The sequence below is a fragment of the Carica papaya genome, chromosome 8, assembly GCF_054855325.1.
Source record: "Carica papaya isolate Zhongbai chromosome 8, ASM5485532v1, whole genome shotgun sequence".
Classification (NCBI taxonomy): Eukaryota; Viridiplantae; Streptophyta; class Magnoliopsida; order Brassicales; family Caricaceae; genus Carica; species Carica papaya.
Window position 1 is genome coordinate 2965071 of NC_142316.1, and position 17326 is coordinate 2982396.

General features: G+C 31.6%; 2 protein-coding genes across 3 annotated transcripts; one reads left to right on the forward strand and one right to left on the reverse strand.

Moving 5' to 3' along the window:
* The first annotated feature begins 7303 nt into the window (after positions 1-7303).
* On the forward strand, positions 7304-8113 carry LOC110826149 (cytolytic protein enterolobin-like). The gene has a single exon (XM_022056749.2). It carries the CDS (start codon positions 7304-7306, stop codon positions 8111-8113), a length of 810 nt encoding a protein of 269 aa, XP_021912441.2.
* A 2409-nt stretch (positions 8114-10522) lies between these two features.
* FRD3 (MATE efflux family protein) lies at positions 10523-16883 on the reverse strand. Of its 2 annotated transcripts, none has more exons than XM_088209747.1 (14): positions 16844-16883; positions 14515-14642; positions 14289-14410; positions 13432-13716; positions 13191-13348; positions 12855-12990; positions 12650-12746; positions 12173-12273; positions 11905-12068; positions 11685-11756; positions 11475-11591; positions 11295-11390; positions 11066-11187; positions 10523-10878 (listed from the first exon to the last, which is right to left on the reverse strand). In XM_088209747.1, the coding sequence occupies exons 2-14, from the start codon at positions 14592-14594 to the stop codon at positions 10821-10823; spliced, it is 1608 nt and encodes a 535-aa protein (XP_088065873.1). In that variant the 5' UTR covers positions 14595-14642; positions 16844-16883; the 3' UTR covers positions 10523-10820. The 2 variants fall into 2 exon arrangements, with proteins under 2 accessions (XP_088065873.1, XP_088065874.1); XM_088209748.1 differs by lacking the exon at positions 16844-16883 and adding an exon at positions 14727-14745.
* Positions 16884-17326: the final 443 nt, after the last annotated feature.

A 17326-nucleotide genomic window follows, 5' to 3' on the forward strand; every position in this document is an offset into this window, starting at 1 on the left:
CTGACTGAGGTAACGTTCACGATAAGATTCTCTATGTACCGAACCCGTCCGTCCTTTTTTCGAGTACCCAGTAAGTCTTTGACATACAGATTTCTATCAGTATAACAATCAACAACACAATACCAATATCTCATTTTATATTCACATATCAAAAAAACGACATTCAAGCAAGCTATTAAACTTATCATAATCAATAACCGGATAATCAGATAACCCGATAAATCATGCAAGAAGGAACCAATTAACCCAGATAATCGAGAAGACTATAAAAACTATCAATGTAAGTATGCACAATATAATGGTAAACAATTTAGGGCAGAACATGAAAATAAACTGAGAATCAGGACAAACGTGCACTAACCAGTTTTGTCTCCACTAATAACCTGCAATTATTTTTAGGATTTTCTAATTTTTCATAAAAATACGAAATTATGTAAGTGAAGCCTCAATTTATTGTAACAGAGAATAAGGTGAGGGATCCTTACACGGATCAATTTTTCAAGACGTCACGCTGCTTACTACGTCTCCTAACAGTTACCGGGTTTCTTGAATTTTTTTTTGTAAAATCCAGAACACTCGTTAAGTACCCAAAAATACCCTACAAATCTAAAATCGGTATCCAAAACTCATTCCAACCAATTTTGGAGTTCTGGCACAGCAGCATCACCATGCTCATGTGTCAGCTCCGCCGCCTATAGCGGCGATTCGCCTTGGCCTAGCTGGTTTTGGTAAGTTTTTGGATGGTTTTTGTTGTATCCTTGTAGAAAAACACGTTAAGGGCCTTGACTGGTCGAAAAATTTTAAAAAATAAAACGTACCGGTGGGTGGGGGGGGTGGCCTCCGGGTGCGGTGGCTTTGCCGGTCCTCCTTCATGGCTGAGGTTCTTTCTTTGGCTAACCTATACAGAAAAGGACGGTGAACACAATGATCAAAAAATTACGTGAAACGGGAATCGAAAAGGGGCTCATCGGAGGAATTTTAGGGATTTGGATACGGTGGCTCTACTGGGCTTTGCCCATAGTTTCTGGCTCACCCACTGTTTCTTTTGCTCCGATTTGGCCAAAAGAATGCTCAGAATCGAATTCCCAGTGGGTAGGGAGAATTTTTACCCTTTTTAGCAATGGCTCTAGTGTAGCGGTGGTCGATGATCGACCTCCTTCTCCGGTGTTTGGTTTTTCTTCTCCAGCGGGGGCTGGCGGCTAGGGTTTGGGTTCCCGTATGATGCGAAGTATTTATATCCATCTCACTTTGATCTAGGCTGTTCATTGCGATTGATTTCGTCCGCCCGATCGCACCTATGGAGGAAATAAACCTGAACCGTCCATCGCGATTTGATCTCGACTGTCCGATCGCGCTTAAGGGAAAAACACATCCAGACTGTCCACGCGCGCTGGATAGATCTTGGGTTGTTTGATCGCGAGACTCGCGGATCACCTGCTTGGCATCCCATGTGGTAACGATATCAACGTGCTTTGCCACGTGGCTGCTCCAGTTCGTCAGAACTACTGACTGAGTGGTCCTACATGGTATAATTTTTTCTATTTGTATATTAACCCCCTGTTTCTAATTTTTCTTTCAAAAGCACCCCCGAACTCAATTTTTTACTACTTTTTTTCAAAATTATTTTCGATTATATCCGTAACCTATTGTTTTTCAATAAATTCAACAAAATTAAATTAAGTTAATTTATAAATAAATTTTTATTTATTTTTAAATTGTCAAAATTGATCTCGGGCCAAATTCTGGGCTCGGTTATTACATTTAAGATCGTAGATTTCGCACGCTTCTCCTTTTATCCAATCTCATAACCTTTTTTCTTGTAGTTGTCCCACACTTAACAAATTACTTTTCAAGTCAGGAATATAAAAAACATTTGATAGTCGCAATATTGTTTTCTTTAGTCTTGATTTGAACATCACCCTTTCCCATAACACTGACTTTAAAATGAACACAAAAGCTCACATTAGTATGAAATCTTCATTTAAGTGAGAGAAAAATGACTTACTGCTGCACATGTAATTGTTTCATCGTGTATCCAAATACTAAATATCTTGTTCATGTTTGTCCTCCTTGATGTGAAACGCCATCAATAGTGTTTCTTACTCTTCTTTTTCTACAAAGTTGAACTACTCATCTTTGTTGGAATATAAGTTTGCAGTGCATTCAGACTTGTAATGACTAAACTTGTGACAATGATAACACTCAATATTAGACGTACTACATTTTGTTTGAATGTGGTGATCATTTTCTTTACCTCTGCTTCGAGATTCTAATGAGTTATAACCTCTACCTCTTCCTCATCTATGACCATGGCCTCGACCATGGCTATTTGATCCTCTCCCTCTAAAAATTTCACCATGAGTTGAAACTTTTAGAGCTTACTCCTCGATTGAAGCTGTTGTCATTCTCTGCTCATGCAATAGTAACGAAATTTACAATTCATCAATGGAAAGCTTATCAAGGTCTTTTGACTCCTCAATAGAACATACAACATAAGAAAATTTTGGAGCCATTGATCTAAAAATCTTCTCCACCATAGCAACATCTTCGATTCTTTTGCGGTGAATATCCATCTTCGTGTTCGTGAGAAATACTCATCAACAAATTCTCCTTGCTTCATATGGAGAGTTTCAAATTCTCTGTTAAGGGCTTGAAGTTGTTGCCTTTAACTCTTGTTGTGCCTTGATATATTTTTTTTCATAGAATCCCAAATCTGTTTGCAAGTATCTTTCTGGAGAATCGTCTCCAAAAAGGCATGATCAATTGCTTGAAATAGATAATTTTTTTCCTTGAGATCCTTCAATTTTTGTTCTTCTATTCTTTTCTATTGAGCTTCCGTCAACATCACTCTAGGAGTTGGTTAAGGCACTCCTATTTCCACGACACCCCAATATTCTTTGGATCAGATAAAATTCTTCATCAACATACTCTAATGATATAATGACAATCAAAAAGAGGGATTACAGGTTGCACATAACTATTCTCTGACGCCATAGATGTCTACTGCTGCTATAGAACAAAAAAAAATTGTTGTTTTTTTCTTTTTTTTCTTACTCTGATACCAGATGTAGAAATAAAGTAATAGAAGAATTGAACTGAACTCAAATAATTTTTACTGATGAAATTAGTCTACTTAAATAGAAAAAAAATAAGCAAACGTTACAAAAGATAAATGACTACTAACCCACTAAGAAAACCACTAACCCACTAATTTATACTTGCTAAAATTAAGAGACCACTACTTTATGGTTAAGACAACACTATTCCACTACTCCATAATAGCTAAATTAAACAACTACTAATCCATGACTAATAATTCTTAAATACATAATAAAATCTTAACAAGGATAAAATATAAGATGCAAAAAGAGAAACAAAAATATTATAACTAAAAGATAACTATTTATTTATTAGCTTCATCTTTTTACCCTATCATACTTTATATTTATTCAGCTTAAAATCTAAATAATTTTGATTAATGAATTTGTTAGAGCATTCATTTTGTTATGAGCACAATTTAACTTTATTATTTTATTATTAACTTTCATTTTTTATTTATTTTTATTTTTTTATTATAACACATGGAAATACGAAATTAATCGATTTTTAAATAAATATGTCGATTAATAAACTCGAAAAAGATTTAAAAATAAATCTTAAGCACTAAAAATTGTAAATTAGGGGCTTTGGGACCCAAATGAAGAAAAATTAAAAAATTGAGGACTTGATTGAAAAAATATTGAAAAACGGGGCCAAAATGTAAATTTTAAAAGTTTGGACACCTCAGCAAGTGGTGTCAAAGCTAGCTAATCAGATGAGGCCATTTGATCATGTAAGCATCAAAGTGGTCGAATATGGGAATGAACGACATAGGTGAAGAGGCAGAATAAACAAACCTGATTATTTAAAAGGAGATCGAATGGCTGATAAGTGGAATATTTAAGGAAACTTGATTAGAGTTTCCTTTCATTAGAGGGAGCCTAAATCGAAGAGAGGAGAGGGAGACATGTCGCCACGAGGGAAAGAAATAAGAGAGTGAGATACGACAGCCGAGGAAAGTCAGCTACATGGAAGAAGAAGAAGAAGAAGAAGTTGAACGATAATGGAGGGTTTGGGTGATGGTGACTTCGGGCAGACGACCGTGTGAAGTTAGCCACTTGAGAGCGGCAAGATGCAACAGAGAAGGAGTTGTCAGATAAGGAGACCAAACAAAGGAGGGAAATTAATCGAATTTTGAACCTTAAAATCAGATCAGGAAAGATCGAGAGGAGTCTTAAAATCAATAAATGACTGAGGAGAGCCTTCTAACCTTTGGTTTAAAATTGTAAAATGAATAGGAATTAATTTAAGATAGCTTTCGTAGATAATTTTTTTGATGCCTCATGCGTTTCAAATTATAATACTTATTTTGTTACAAGATATATTTAATAATGTGCAATAATGCTGCATATATTAACATCTTTGTTGGTTCCACTAGTTGGAGATGGTGTGCAAGCATTCTTACTTTTTAAACCAAGATCGGGATGTTACATTTACCATGTTCAGAAAATGAAAAATAAAAAAAGAAAAATAAAATAAAAAAAAGAGAGAAAAAAAGAAAGTCTATTGTAGGTCCAAGAAATTTTATTCTTTAGTTTAAGAAAGCCCAACCTAAAGAGAGAGGCTAAGCTCGTTTTTATCCTAACCCCTCAACAAAGAGATTGAACCAAGAAACCTGACCCATTTCTACCATTTCCCAGGAGATAAGCCTAGTCTAGTCCAAGCTTGAGAGGTGAAATGAGACCATTTTAAAGGTTCTTCTTTTACCTTTCTTCTTTTGGCTATATGGACAACAAAGGAGACTAGCTAAGGCTTGAAAAATCATTAGAAATGGGAAAAAAGACAAGAGATAGATGCATAAATCATTAGAAGAGACTGATTTATGAACGAGATGTATAACATTTTGAGCTTTTCAGTGAGTGATTTGGGAAGGAAATGGACAACACTTTTTAAGTCAAAGCAATCCATGAAGGAAAAGTATGAGCCTTACACAAAATGGGTTATGAATGATATGTAAAGGATTCAAGATGCATGAGTAGACTGTAAGTAAGATGCATAACTGAAACTCAAATTGACTTAAATTTGATGAGTTGATTGTGAGTGAGATGGAAACTAAAAGCTCAAAATCTGTTATGATTAGGCTGCAAGTGAGATGCTTAGGAAAAACTTAATTTCAATTTCATGCGTGAATAGTGAATGAGATGAACAACCAAAACTTAAAATCAATTTCATCTATAGGCTGCGAGTGAGATGCATAATAAAAATTCAACTTCATTTTCATGAGTAGGCTGATGCACAATAAAAACTCAACTTCATTTCATGAGTAGGTTGTGAGTCAGATGCATAGCAAAACTTAAAATCAATTTCATGAATAGGTTGTGAATGATATGCACAGTAAAACCTCAACTTCAATTTCATAAGTAGGTTGCAAGTGAGTTGTGCAATAAAAACTCACTTCATTTTATGAGTAGATTGTGAGTGAGATGCATAGTAAAAACTTCAAATTAATTTCATAAGTAGGTTTCGAATGATATGCGCAGTAAATACTCAAAATCAATTTCATTAGTAGGCTACAAGTTAGGTGCACAGTAAAAGCTCAACTTCAATTTCATAAGTAGGTTGCAAATGAAATGCGCACTAAAAACTCAAAATCAATTTCATGAGTAGGTTACAAGTGAAATATGTGCTACAAAACTGAACTTCAATTTCATGAATAAGCAGTGAGTGAGATACATAGTAAAAACTCAAATCAATTTCATAATAAGGCTGTAAGTGAGATGTACAAAAAAATCTCAAATCAAATTTAATCTCATAAATAGGTTATGAGTGTGATATACAATAAGAACTCAATTCAATTTTACTTTCATATAAGTAGACTGTGAGTGATGCATAGTAAAAATTCAAATCAATTTCAATTTTATATTAATAGGTTATGAATGAGATGCTTACCGAAGCTCAAATCAATTTTAATTTCACATAAGCAAACTATGAGTAAGATATACGTTCAAAAACAAAACTCAAATAACTTTGCATTTTGTAAGAGAAACACAAACTTTAACATTTTCTATTATTTGATCTTAGTATATAGTTCTCAGAAAAAATTAAGATAATTCTAGTCTTTATTTACTCTTTTTACAAAAGTTCAAGAGAGTAGTTGTCATACCATAATTTTGTTCAATCTAAAATATAAATAAATTTTGATTACTTTGAATTTTTTAGAGTATTAATTCGTTATCAACATAATTTAGCTTTATTATTTCAATATTGATTTTATTTAATCATGTTCAAAAACGAAAAAAAGAAGAAAAATAATTTTTTAAAAAAAAAGGAGAATAAGAGAAAAGAGAGAAAAACAAAAAAGGAAAGGAGGAAGAAAAATAAAAAGGGCAAGCTGGTCTAGAATAACTATGATACTTTGCCTGATTAATACTAAAAGAACTAAAATTGTTATAAAAAAAAAATCACATTTACTAAATCTGAAAAACCTCCAATTACAAAGTACTAAATTGTAATTTTCAAAGCCACACAAAGTTTATTAATTAGATATATTTCTTTCATGGAATAGGAATACTGAAATAATCTTTTTCACCTAATTTTTCAATGTAATGATAAGATCATGTTCAAACTTTATAATTATTAATAGGGTGAATCTCAAAGTTAAAACTTAATTTTAATTATGTTTTATTAAAAGAAAGGGTACAAAGCCAAAAAAAAAAAAGATCTTTGGTGAATTTATTGGAATAAAAGAATTATAAATAGTTCATTATTAAATATTATTCATACTTTTTTTTTTATCTAAGTCTAAATTAATGGTCCGTACAACATGCTAAGTTAAAAAAAGTAAATATTTCCTTTTCTTACTTACGCAATTGAAAAATAAAGCACAAACAATGAGATCATTTTTTTACGTGCCAATAAATTTACTTCCATTGGGGAACACTTACTATAAATATTATAGAAAGTTGTCATTGGAAACTACAAAAGTGAGATTAGCTAAGAAAAAGGTACTTTACAAGTGAGAATAGAGAATATGGAATTGCCAAGGTACATTGTGCTTAAATCAAAGTATAATGACAAATATTTACGTTATATATATGAAGATGATTAAGTACATTCATTTCTTCAATTCTCTGGAGAAGACGCTGCGAGTCCATATTCAAAGTTTGAAGTAGAACCTTAAAAGGCTACGAGTGGATTGGTGCATTTGAGATGTTGTTACAACAATAAATATTGGGTTAGGTGGTCCAAAAATCATTGGTGGATTATGTGTGGTGCTAACCAACGAAATGAAGACAAATCTGACTGGTCTTGCACGTTGTTTAAACCCATTTTTGTAGATGGTGATTCTAAAAGTGTCCGATTCATCCATGTCCAACTTGAACATTATTGTTGCTTATTGATGGAAAAAGAACCATTCAATAATTGCTTGTTCGCAAGCACTAAAGAACCACTAAAGGATGGGCGTGATATCTGCACAATTGTTGATTGGGAGTCACTACTAATATTTCCCAAACATGTCGCTTTTAAGGGTGACAATGGCTTGTATCTGAGTGCTCGTTGGATTGAAGGACACGAGTATCTCCAATACGCATCTAATGATCTAGGAGATCCGACTGTGGGTCAAGAGATTTTTACAACCAAAGAAGGAAGCATCCGCGTGAAATCTGATTACTTTGGTAAATTTTGGAGGCGTAGTCCAAACTGGATATGGGCTGACACAACAAACCCCAACAATAATAATCCCGACACATTATTTTGGCCAGTTAAAATTGCTAGCAATGTTGCTGCTCTTCGAAACTTGGGTAACAACAATTATTGCGCAAGACTCACAACTGAAGGTAAAATAAGTTGTCTCAATGCTTCTGTCTCAACTATTCCTAAGGAGGCCAAGATGGAGGTTTCAGAACTTATCATTTCAAGGCAAATCTATAATGTCAACTTTCGTCTCCTTGATGCTCGAATCTATGATGAGAAAGTTATCACTATGGCCACTGGAGTTGCAGCAAATAGGACACATCAAGAAAATGAAGCAACAATCACACTGAAATATTCAAATACTACAAGCAATACTTAGAAATCAAGTGTCTCGTTGAAATTAGGTATTGCAATCGAAATCAAAACAAGTGTACCAGTCATCGAAGAAGGAACTATTAAAGAGTCAATTGAATTTCAGGGATCATATGAATGGGGAGAAACAAAACAAGAAACAAAAGAAATACAGACAATTTACAAGGTTAATGTACCACCAATGACTATAGTGAAGGTGAGTTTGCTCGCGACAATAGGTAAATGTGATGTTCCATTCTCGTACTCTCAACGTGATACCCTTACAAATGGAAAACAAACTACTTATTATCTTGATGATGGTGTTTACATTGGCGTCAATTCCTTCAATTTCAAATATGAAACGAAAGAAGAAAAACTGCGATGGATGTGAAAGGAAAAAACTTGTGGTTATCGTATCCTAGCTAGCTACTTATTATAATAAAGTGGGCTCTATTTCTATCAAGTGGCCCCATGTTATTCTTATGTTTATGTAATATGTTGTCATTGTTGTGCCAATTTCTTTATTATATTTATGTTGGAAGTTTGATTTTAAAAGTTGTCAATTTCTTTGTTATTTTTAAATTAATTAATATATTTACTATTGTGAGATATCTAATACTTGTCATGTTTCTCACTAAAAATGCTGATAACGATATGAAATACACGGTGAATTGGGATGAGTTTCACATATTTAGTAAGAAAACTATGGTGACTCATCAGCAATCAAAAACAAGCAATCAAAATTCATGACATGTACACAATGCAACAATGTTACATTTAAAAGGAAATAAGCTAACTTTTATAAATATGTAATCAAACTTGCATTGAAACAAATGTTTTTCAAAATGAATACAATTTTGAAACTTGTGCAATCACGAAAAGATCTTTCCATACACAAATACATTTCAAACTAATGAATTTCTAAGTTGGATACATAACAATTTCAATTTCAAAATTTTGTTATTTTAACTATTCAAATTTTAGACCCCTGAAATTGTTGCACTTATTATTCATCTATTAAACTTATGGAGTTTTCACTTTTTTTAAAAAAATTTTGGAATTCACATCTTATTTCGCATTTACATTGTTTATAGTTTTTCATATCACGTTTCTTTTCGAGCTTACCTAAAATTTCTCTTAATACTTTCACCTTAGAAAGACATTTTAATTTCATTCAATACTAAATTACATATAGGTCTACACATTGGCATCGACTTCATATAATCACATCATATGCACAATTATCACTTCATGAGAACACTTTCTAATACAGATTTTCACTTTGAACATATCACCTTCACAAATACACTTTCATATACAAATGTACACTTATCACTTTATAGAAAATTCTCATCGTACGATACCATTTTCAAGCTAACATTAGTGAGGACAGAAGGGATCTTTACTACAATTATGAGTAAAAATTCTAAGGGATACACACAATGCCACGATAGTATTTTGCCAAACTAGCCACATTGCATAAATGAAATCTACTTTTAATGTAAGGTTCACTGACACACTTATCCCCCCGAATTTTGGTCACACATGTACGCACCCCTTATTGACATATGACAAAAATGGATTGGATAATTTTGAGTCACTTTTTATTTCATTGCATGACATTGCTTCTAGTTAACTATTAGAGAGGGTAGAAGGGATCTCATCACCAACATGGATAAACACATAGAATCACATAATATCGATTCACATATGTACCAGATCAATAAAATATATATGTAAATATATGTCGATATATGTACTAAATCACTAAGCATGTATGTAACTACTAAGCGCATATATGTATATATATATATATATTCTCCACATATGTACCAAATCACTAAGTAGTATGAAACCATTAATTACATATATATGGATTCATGTACGTACCAGATCACTAAACAGGTATAGAATCACTAATCACACATACATATATATATATATGTATATATGTAAATATCTCTCGATATATGTATTAGATCACTAAGCATGTGTGCAAACATTAAGCATATATATATATATATATATATCTCGTTCAATATATGTACTAAATCACTAAATAGGTATGGAACCATTAATCACATATATACATATATATTTGTCCACGTATGTGCTATATCACTAAACAATTACAGAATCACTAATCATATATATATATATATATATCAGTCCACATATGTAACAGATTATTTAGCAAGTATAGAAGTCTATATGATTCAAATATCAGAATTTAGATTATGATACTATGAGTTCAAGCTTTTGAATATTAGTTCAATTACGTTGTTTAAAACTCTACAAATGTGTGTACATATATAAATAAAAAATATATATATACATATTGTTTCATTTTTTAGTGATTGGACAGACATTTTGAATACTTCAGTTCTAAAATCCTACATGTGGAATAAAATCCTTATAAGATAATAATTAAAACTCGTTGCAGCAGCAAAAACTGAAACTGTATATTTCAAATAAATAATCCTCTCAACAGACGTATACAAAAAAAAGAAAAGAAAAAACGCCTAGACTGTAAATTATGAGTTCAATTCGGGGTACAAGAGAACAGAAATTAAGCTGTATACATATATGTGTATATATATATATATATGTATATGTCTCACAACAAATCCTCTAGAAAAACAAACAAAAACAGAGAGGTAAAACTTATATATATATATATATATATATATATATATATATATATAGGTAGATAGGAGTTGTTATAACATAAAAGCTTATGGTAATAATGATGAACCTTTGAGAAATCGCCAGGGTCCACTTCCAGTTCCCATCCTGCAAAATTCAGCAATCAGATCTTTACATCCTCTGTCGGATTATATCATTTAGTGTTTCCAAATTTTTTTCATATTTGGTCGATGTGGAATCATATCTTTTACTAACAATTAAACCATAACCTATACAAGAAACATGGCTACAAATATGTATATATATATATATATATGGGAGTAAAATAAATTACCTCCATACGCCAGCAAATGTACGGAGAACCATGTAAATGGTTAAAGCAATCCAAATTCCAACAAAACCATTGCTAGCAGAGAGAAAGAACAAGGAGACAATGCTGGCTATTGCCACAAGCACCTGAACAACAAGAAAAAACTTAGACTCGTAATGCTTTATATAGAAATTTTCTGTATGTATGTGTGTGTAAGCATAAAAAAAAGAAGGGGTTAAATTCATGAACTTGCCATGGAGTAGGCAGTATATGCAAAATCAGATGCTCCAAAATTCACTCCATCGAAAACAAAAGCCAACGAATTGATCGGTTGAGTTGCTGCGACGAACTATAGAAACAACAATGACCATTTTGGCTGATTTTTACATTAAGAATGTCACAAATAATTTTATGTAAAGTTAATTAGACTTACTGGTATGCCTATAGTTATAAGGTGCAGAACGCTGGCATCTTTCGAAAATATTCCAGATCCGAAGTACAGTCCAACTCCGACTACAATTGCAAGTCCCACGCCTAGCACAAAACCCATCTGTCAAAGAAAACGATCCTTGTTATAATCCTTCTCTGCAAATTAATCTATATTAATTCTTCTTTCTGTACAAAGTAGATTAATTAAATACACCTGCAAAACCCGGATTCCGGCAGAAGTCACTTTTTCATAATCCTTCTCAGCAAATGCACTAGCGAGAATCGCCTAAAATAATATTAACATATGAGTTTAAGATGATCCAATCAATTATTTATATTTTAATAATATTTTAAAATGTACAGTATAACCTATAATTATTCCAAACATCTACTTAAATTATATATAAATTGAAATTGAGGATGTCTTGAGTTACCTGTCCAGCGACAGCCAAACCATCGGCGAGAAGCGAAGATGTCAACCAGACCTGTAAGCATATCTGGAACGCGGCCATAGGTGTTGAACCCAGACGTGCAGCCATCGATGCTGCTAAGGTCACACAGAATGTTACAGCTACTACTCTGGCTAATAACAGAAAACCTGTTCTCGTGTACAAAGTTAATGTTGTTTCAGAACAAGTGACTATCATTAAATCCGAGTGTTCTTGTTTTCTGGGAAATTAAGGATTTGTCAAGCCTAGTTACCATTTTTAAGGAACCGGCTAAATTGTAGATCTCTAATACTTGGAGGCATCAGATCAACTTGTTTCATCAATTTCCATAGCAAGATTACCGAAATCAAATACCTGCAAGAGATCTTAGTGAATTTTAAATTACATTGAAAACAGAAAACAAAAAGCTTCAGATCTTACAATGCCCAGGTTCAAGTACTAGTGACTCTCGTAATCACAAATTATAATTTAAAATTTCAAAATTACACCAGCTCAGAGTTACCGAATTGGCATATGAACGAATATAATATGAGACGCCTTGAACCCAACTACTACTGGCCCAAGCACCATTTTCCCTCAAAAATTCAAACTTCAATCTTAATTAATGTATGATTTGAGGTTTTATGTGAAACTTAAAAATTATATATTTTTTTAATATAAGATTATAATATCATAGAGATGATTCAGAATTAGAAAAAAGAAATCAATATGAGGGATGATACAAACTTACTGAGAAAGAACATGTGCAATGGCTGCACCACTAACACCAAGACGGCAAACAAAGATAAATATCGGGTCTAAGATGATATTTGTTAGATCCCCCGCGACTGTTACACCAAAAAATAAGTTTTTACAATATTAAAAAAAATTATTTTATTCATGTGAATGTAATATTCAGAAAAAGGAAGAAGAATACAAATTTTTTTAATTCCTACCAGTAGCAAACAATGGAGTTTTTGTATCCTTAAATCCTCGAAAGATGCCTTGCATCGCAAGCGACAGAAGAACAGCAGGAGCACCGAGTGATCGTAATGTCAAATACTTTAAAGCTGGTTTTAGCATAGGGGAGCCCTGTTTAATAACAATCAGAATTGCAATTATTTATGCACATCATAAAGTTTCTTGATTAAGTTACCTCATAATTCAGTAAATCTACTCTTAGATCAAATTAATTGTAATTCGATTGCCTACGAAGTTAAACTATTTGGCTTTTGTTTGATACCCAAGTATTATTTTACAAATTAACAGGTTTTTGCAGTGAAGAAACTTACTGATTTAACACCCATGATACCCAAGAGAAATTTTGCTGTGAATATAAGGAATATAGCTTGTAACAGACCCAGAATTGCTCCAATTACAAGTGCTGTTGATGCTGAAGGGACGTATCGCCTTTCGCCTTTAGATATAGCCTTCTCACTGCTTTTCTTACCTATATTTACAGTGCTAGATATAGCCTAAATTCAAGAGTTCATATAAATATATATATGTTAAGAAAGGGGGAAGTGAGAATACCAGTTTCTTGCATTGACTCTTTTGTTCCAGCAACACTTGTGGTGGCACCTCTTTCTAATTTGTCCGCAGTCACATCTTCTGTTATCAGTTCCTTCATTTCAGTGCTTTTTGGCGAACACTTATCATTAATTTTCTCAGCTTTTGATGCCTCCATACTGATTTTTCCGACTGTATCTTCCTCTGCAACAAATGAAGTCGTAATGCTAACCAGAGGGAATATTGTAATTCTCGAAGCTTGATTGAATATGGCAATGGAAACTCCTACAGCAGCAAGCTCCACTGGCCCTAAATACAGTTGTAAAATCAGATTAATAATATTGTTACACATTATTGAACCTCATACTAATCACATTTCTGTCTCACGTGTAATAAAGTGTTATATATGTTAGAATCCGAAGATTCACAAGAAAAATTCTTGTATAACTTCATATAAAGAAATTAAACCCTACTAATAGATTGACGGTTTTTGATTTATATGGTTTTTAATCACATTCCTATCTCACGTATAATAAAGTATTACACATATATTAGAGTAAGAAAATTCACAAGAAAAAATTCTCATAAACTCATTTGAGGTAATTGAACATTAACTTATAAGTAATGTTTGCTAACAAATGTACTAACATCTTGACTGATATTATTATTTTTGAACTATATACAATTTCAATTACATTTTATTCTCAGTATAGTGAAGTATAAAAATATTATAGGATAAGGAGATTCACAAGCAAAATTCTTGTAACTTTATATGAATGCAGTGAACTCTGACTTAACTTACAAGTGACACTTGTTTGCTAATAGTTGAAATATATATAATGTTAAGTTAACCAAAAAGAGTTTAGAAGATAGATGAGTACCGATATGTCCAATAAATGCTGTGTCAATCAGAGAAGCAATTGGATCAGCTGCTAATGCCATGGCTGCAGGGAATGCAATCCTCAGAATTTCGAGACCAAGTGGATCCATCTTAAACACAAGCCTACAGAAAAGAGATCTTGCAAACTTAGAAAACATCAATCGAAATCTAACAACTTGACCCTCTCAAGAACAAGTCTGAATATTCAAGAAACTGAAAAAATGTACCTTGCATCTTTGAAGAAAACCAGGAATGGCATCTTCGGTTTGCGCTCAGCCGGCTGCAGATCATTAACCTCATCAGCCATGATATAATAGCTTTCCGATCGTGCAAAGTAGCTTGGTAGCGTTTGTTCCTGAATTGGTTGAAGGAAATTATTTAGTTATAAGCAATGAACTCCAAATTAATTTTTAATATTCTCAAGAACGTGGGAAATTACAAAAAGCCAAAAGCTAGAAAGGTAAAAAGTTGAAGACAAAGACAAAAGTGCTTGAACTGAATTTAAAGTTCTTTCAACATTGCTAAGTTGCAGATGGACCTGCCTCAGTTGTGGAAATTGAAAGGTAGTCAAGGTTAGTCTCTCTTTTTAATATATTTTGAAAAGAAAACAAATTAGTTTGACTACAATTTCAAGCAATGTGAATCAAAACAAATTATTTATTTTAATTAATTGATAACAATTTTGATTATTAAAAATAAATTTTTCGTAATTTTTATATTAAATCGATTCATTTATTATAAATATTATATAAAATATAAGAAAACGTAAACCGACTTGTATTAAAAACACAATTTTAATACAATATTTATTAGGGATGCAAATAAAACCTTCCCTCCATATCATACCCATAATAAAATGATTAAGGAAAGCCTTCCCCAGAAATCATACCCATATGCAAATGAGTATTATATTGACATTCATGTACTAATTAGAAACCATGCAATCCCAGCTTCTATGTTCTATATATATATATATATAAACAATTTCTTTTTTCTCTGGTCATTTTCTTTATTGATTCAAGTTAAATTATATTTTTATATTAAAAGTTATTTGTATTATATTATAATGAGTGGATATATATCATTTGATGAATATATATATATATATATATTTTATACAAGTATATATTTCTTAAAGCTGTCACTATGATTGTACTTACTAGAGATTAATAGTTTTAAATAGTTTTTTTTTTTTTAATGGAAACCTAAACTTATATTAAATTGTTAATTAAGTCAGTAAAATTACTATATATGTTGCACAAAATATTAATATTAAATCGCATTCACAAATATTGAATTGACAAATTAGCCTCCCAGAAATCTTTTATATACAAACAACAGAACCTCCTATAAGTCCAAGAAACAATGTATACGCGTGTATGTGTGTATATATATGTATAGGCTAACACTAGGGTCAGGATGGATTTTCAATGGTGTATTGGAAAATTCGAAGCTTCAACAAAACCTGATATTTTAAAATATATATATTAATTATATATGAATAAACCTGGTCTACATGATTCTTCACCAGATAACTGTTTTTATGATATATATATATATATATATGGTGGAACAAATCTGGGAATTAATTAATAATATTTATACAGATATATATGAAGCAATCAATTTATGGAAGTTTCTTTGTGGGATACATCAATAAGGGAAATTCTCTCAAGTCTCTCAAGGCAAAAATGCCCTTATGGTCCTCCACTTTTATTTTGAATGAAAAAAAAAAAAAAAATCAAAACTTTTAAAGATGAAGCAGTAAATTTTTTATTAATTTTAAATTAATATTTATCTCTTTAAGTGGAGTGTCTGTGTATATATATAAAGTTTTTTAGATATGTTGTTACAATTTACTAGTTATATAATTTTCCTTACAAGTTTCTTAATATAATTTCTTTTGATATATATTTTTTATAATTTAAATTAAATTGTACTATTATATATATTATTTATTTATATTGTTTTATAATTTATGTATATGTATTACTTAATTAATAAATATATAAATTTATTTAAAATAATTTTTTCTAAAATTTTTGTGAATATAATTTCTATCTCAATTATCCCATTAACTTGTAAGTAAAAGAGAAATTTAAAAGCCAAAGGCATAAACCTTAAATGGTGATATAATCCTTCAAATAAAAATGTCTGAAGAAAATTTGTTTGGAATTAATGAGTATAATAAAAGCCAATTATTTAATACAGTAAATTAATTAATTGACTATAATAAAAAGCTAATTAATAATTAGAGTTCATAGAAATTTGCACCTACTAACATGCATATTCACACAAATTTATTTCTCACCATGTATACATATACTAAATCAACCATATATACCAGTTACAAGAACTACGTATCTTCAAAATCTATATGAAAAATCATAAGAACAATTTAACGTGCTATGTGGTATGAGCTAATGCATGTGCATGCATATTGTCCCAGTGAGTCGGATATACATATATAAATGCATATATGCATAGATGCCAACATTGATCAACATATATAGTCTGTTATGTTGATCAAATAGAACTACGAAGGAATTTGCATACCTGTAGAAGGTGAGGCGATCTTTCTGCCAACTTCCTTCTGCTTAATGTATATGTATATATATGTGTGTGTAAGTGTGTATATATATATACCCAATTGTCGCCACCAACGTTTTCTTAATTTCAAGTGCACAAAGTTTCGTTCTTTAGTCATCTCCAATATGATATTATTTTATCATCACGGCATAGACATATACATATAATATTATATTATACATATATTTGTGTGCACCACTATAAAATCACAAATCCAAAAAAAAAAAAAGGAGAAGTCTGTGCGTGCGCACACAGTGTGACACAGAGAGATGATTCAAAAGATGATGGAAGATAGAGACAAAGAAAAAAAAAAAAAAGGCACCCTGTCAAAAATCATAATTAAAAAAACGAAATTGTAAAGAGGAAGCACTACATACATACATATACACACACATATATATTTTAAGGCCGCGATTACGATAAGAGTAGTGTTTGGCTGGATAGAAAATG

Bases quoted from the DNA above. Each gene is read 5' to 3' on its own strand.
- LOC110826149 (XM_022056749.2), top strand. From the start codon at position 7,304: ATGTGTGGTGCTAACCAACGAAATGAAGACAAATCTGACTGGTCTTGC.
- FRD3 (XM_088209747.1), bottom strand. From the start codon at position 14,594: ATGGCTGATGAGGTTAATGATCTGCAGCCGGCTGAGCGCAAACCGAAG. The intron at 14,411-14,514 runs GTACATTTTTTC...TCTTTTCTGTAG, and splicing joins GTTTTCTTCAAAGATGCAAG to GCTTGTGTTTAAGATGGATC. The intron at 12,274-12,649 runs GTAAGTTTGTAT...GATCTCTTGCAG, and splicing joins ATTGCACATGTTCTTTCTCA to GTATTTGATTTCGGTAATCT.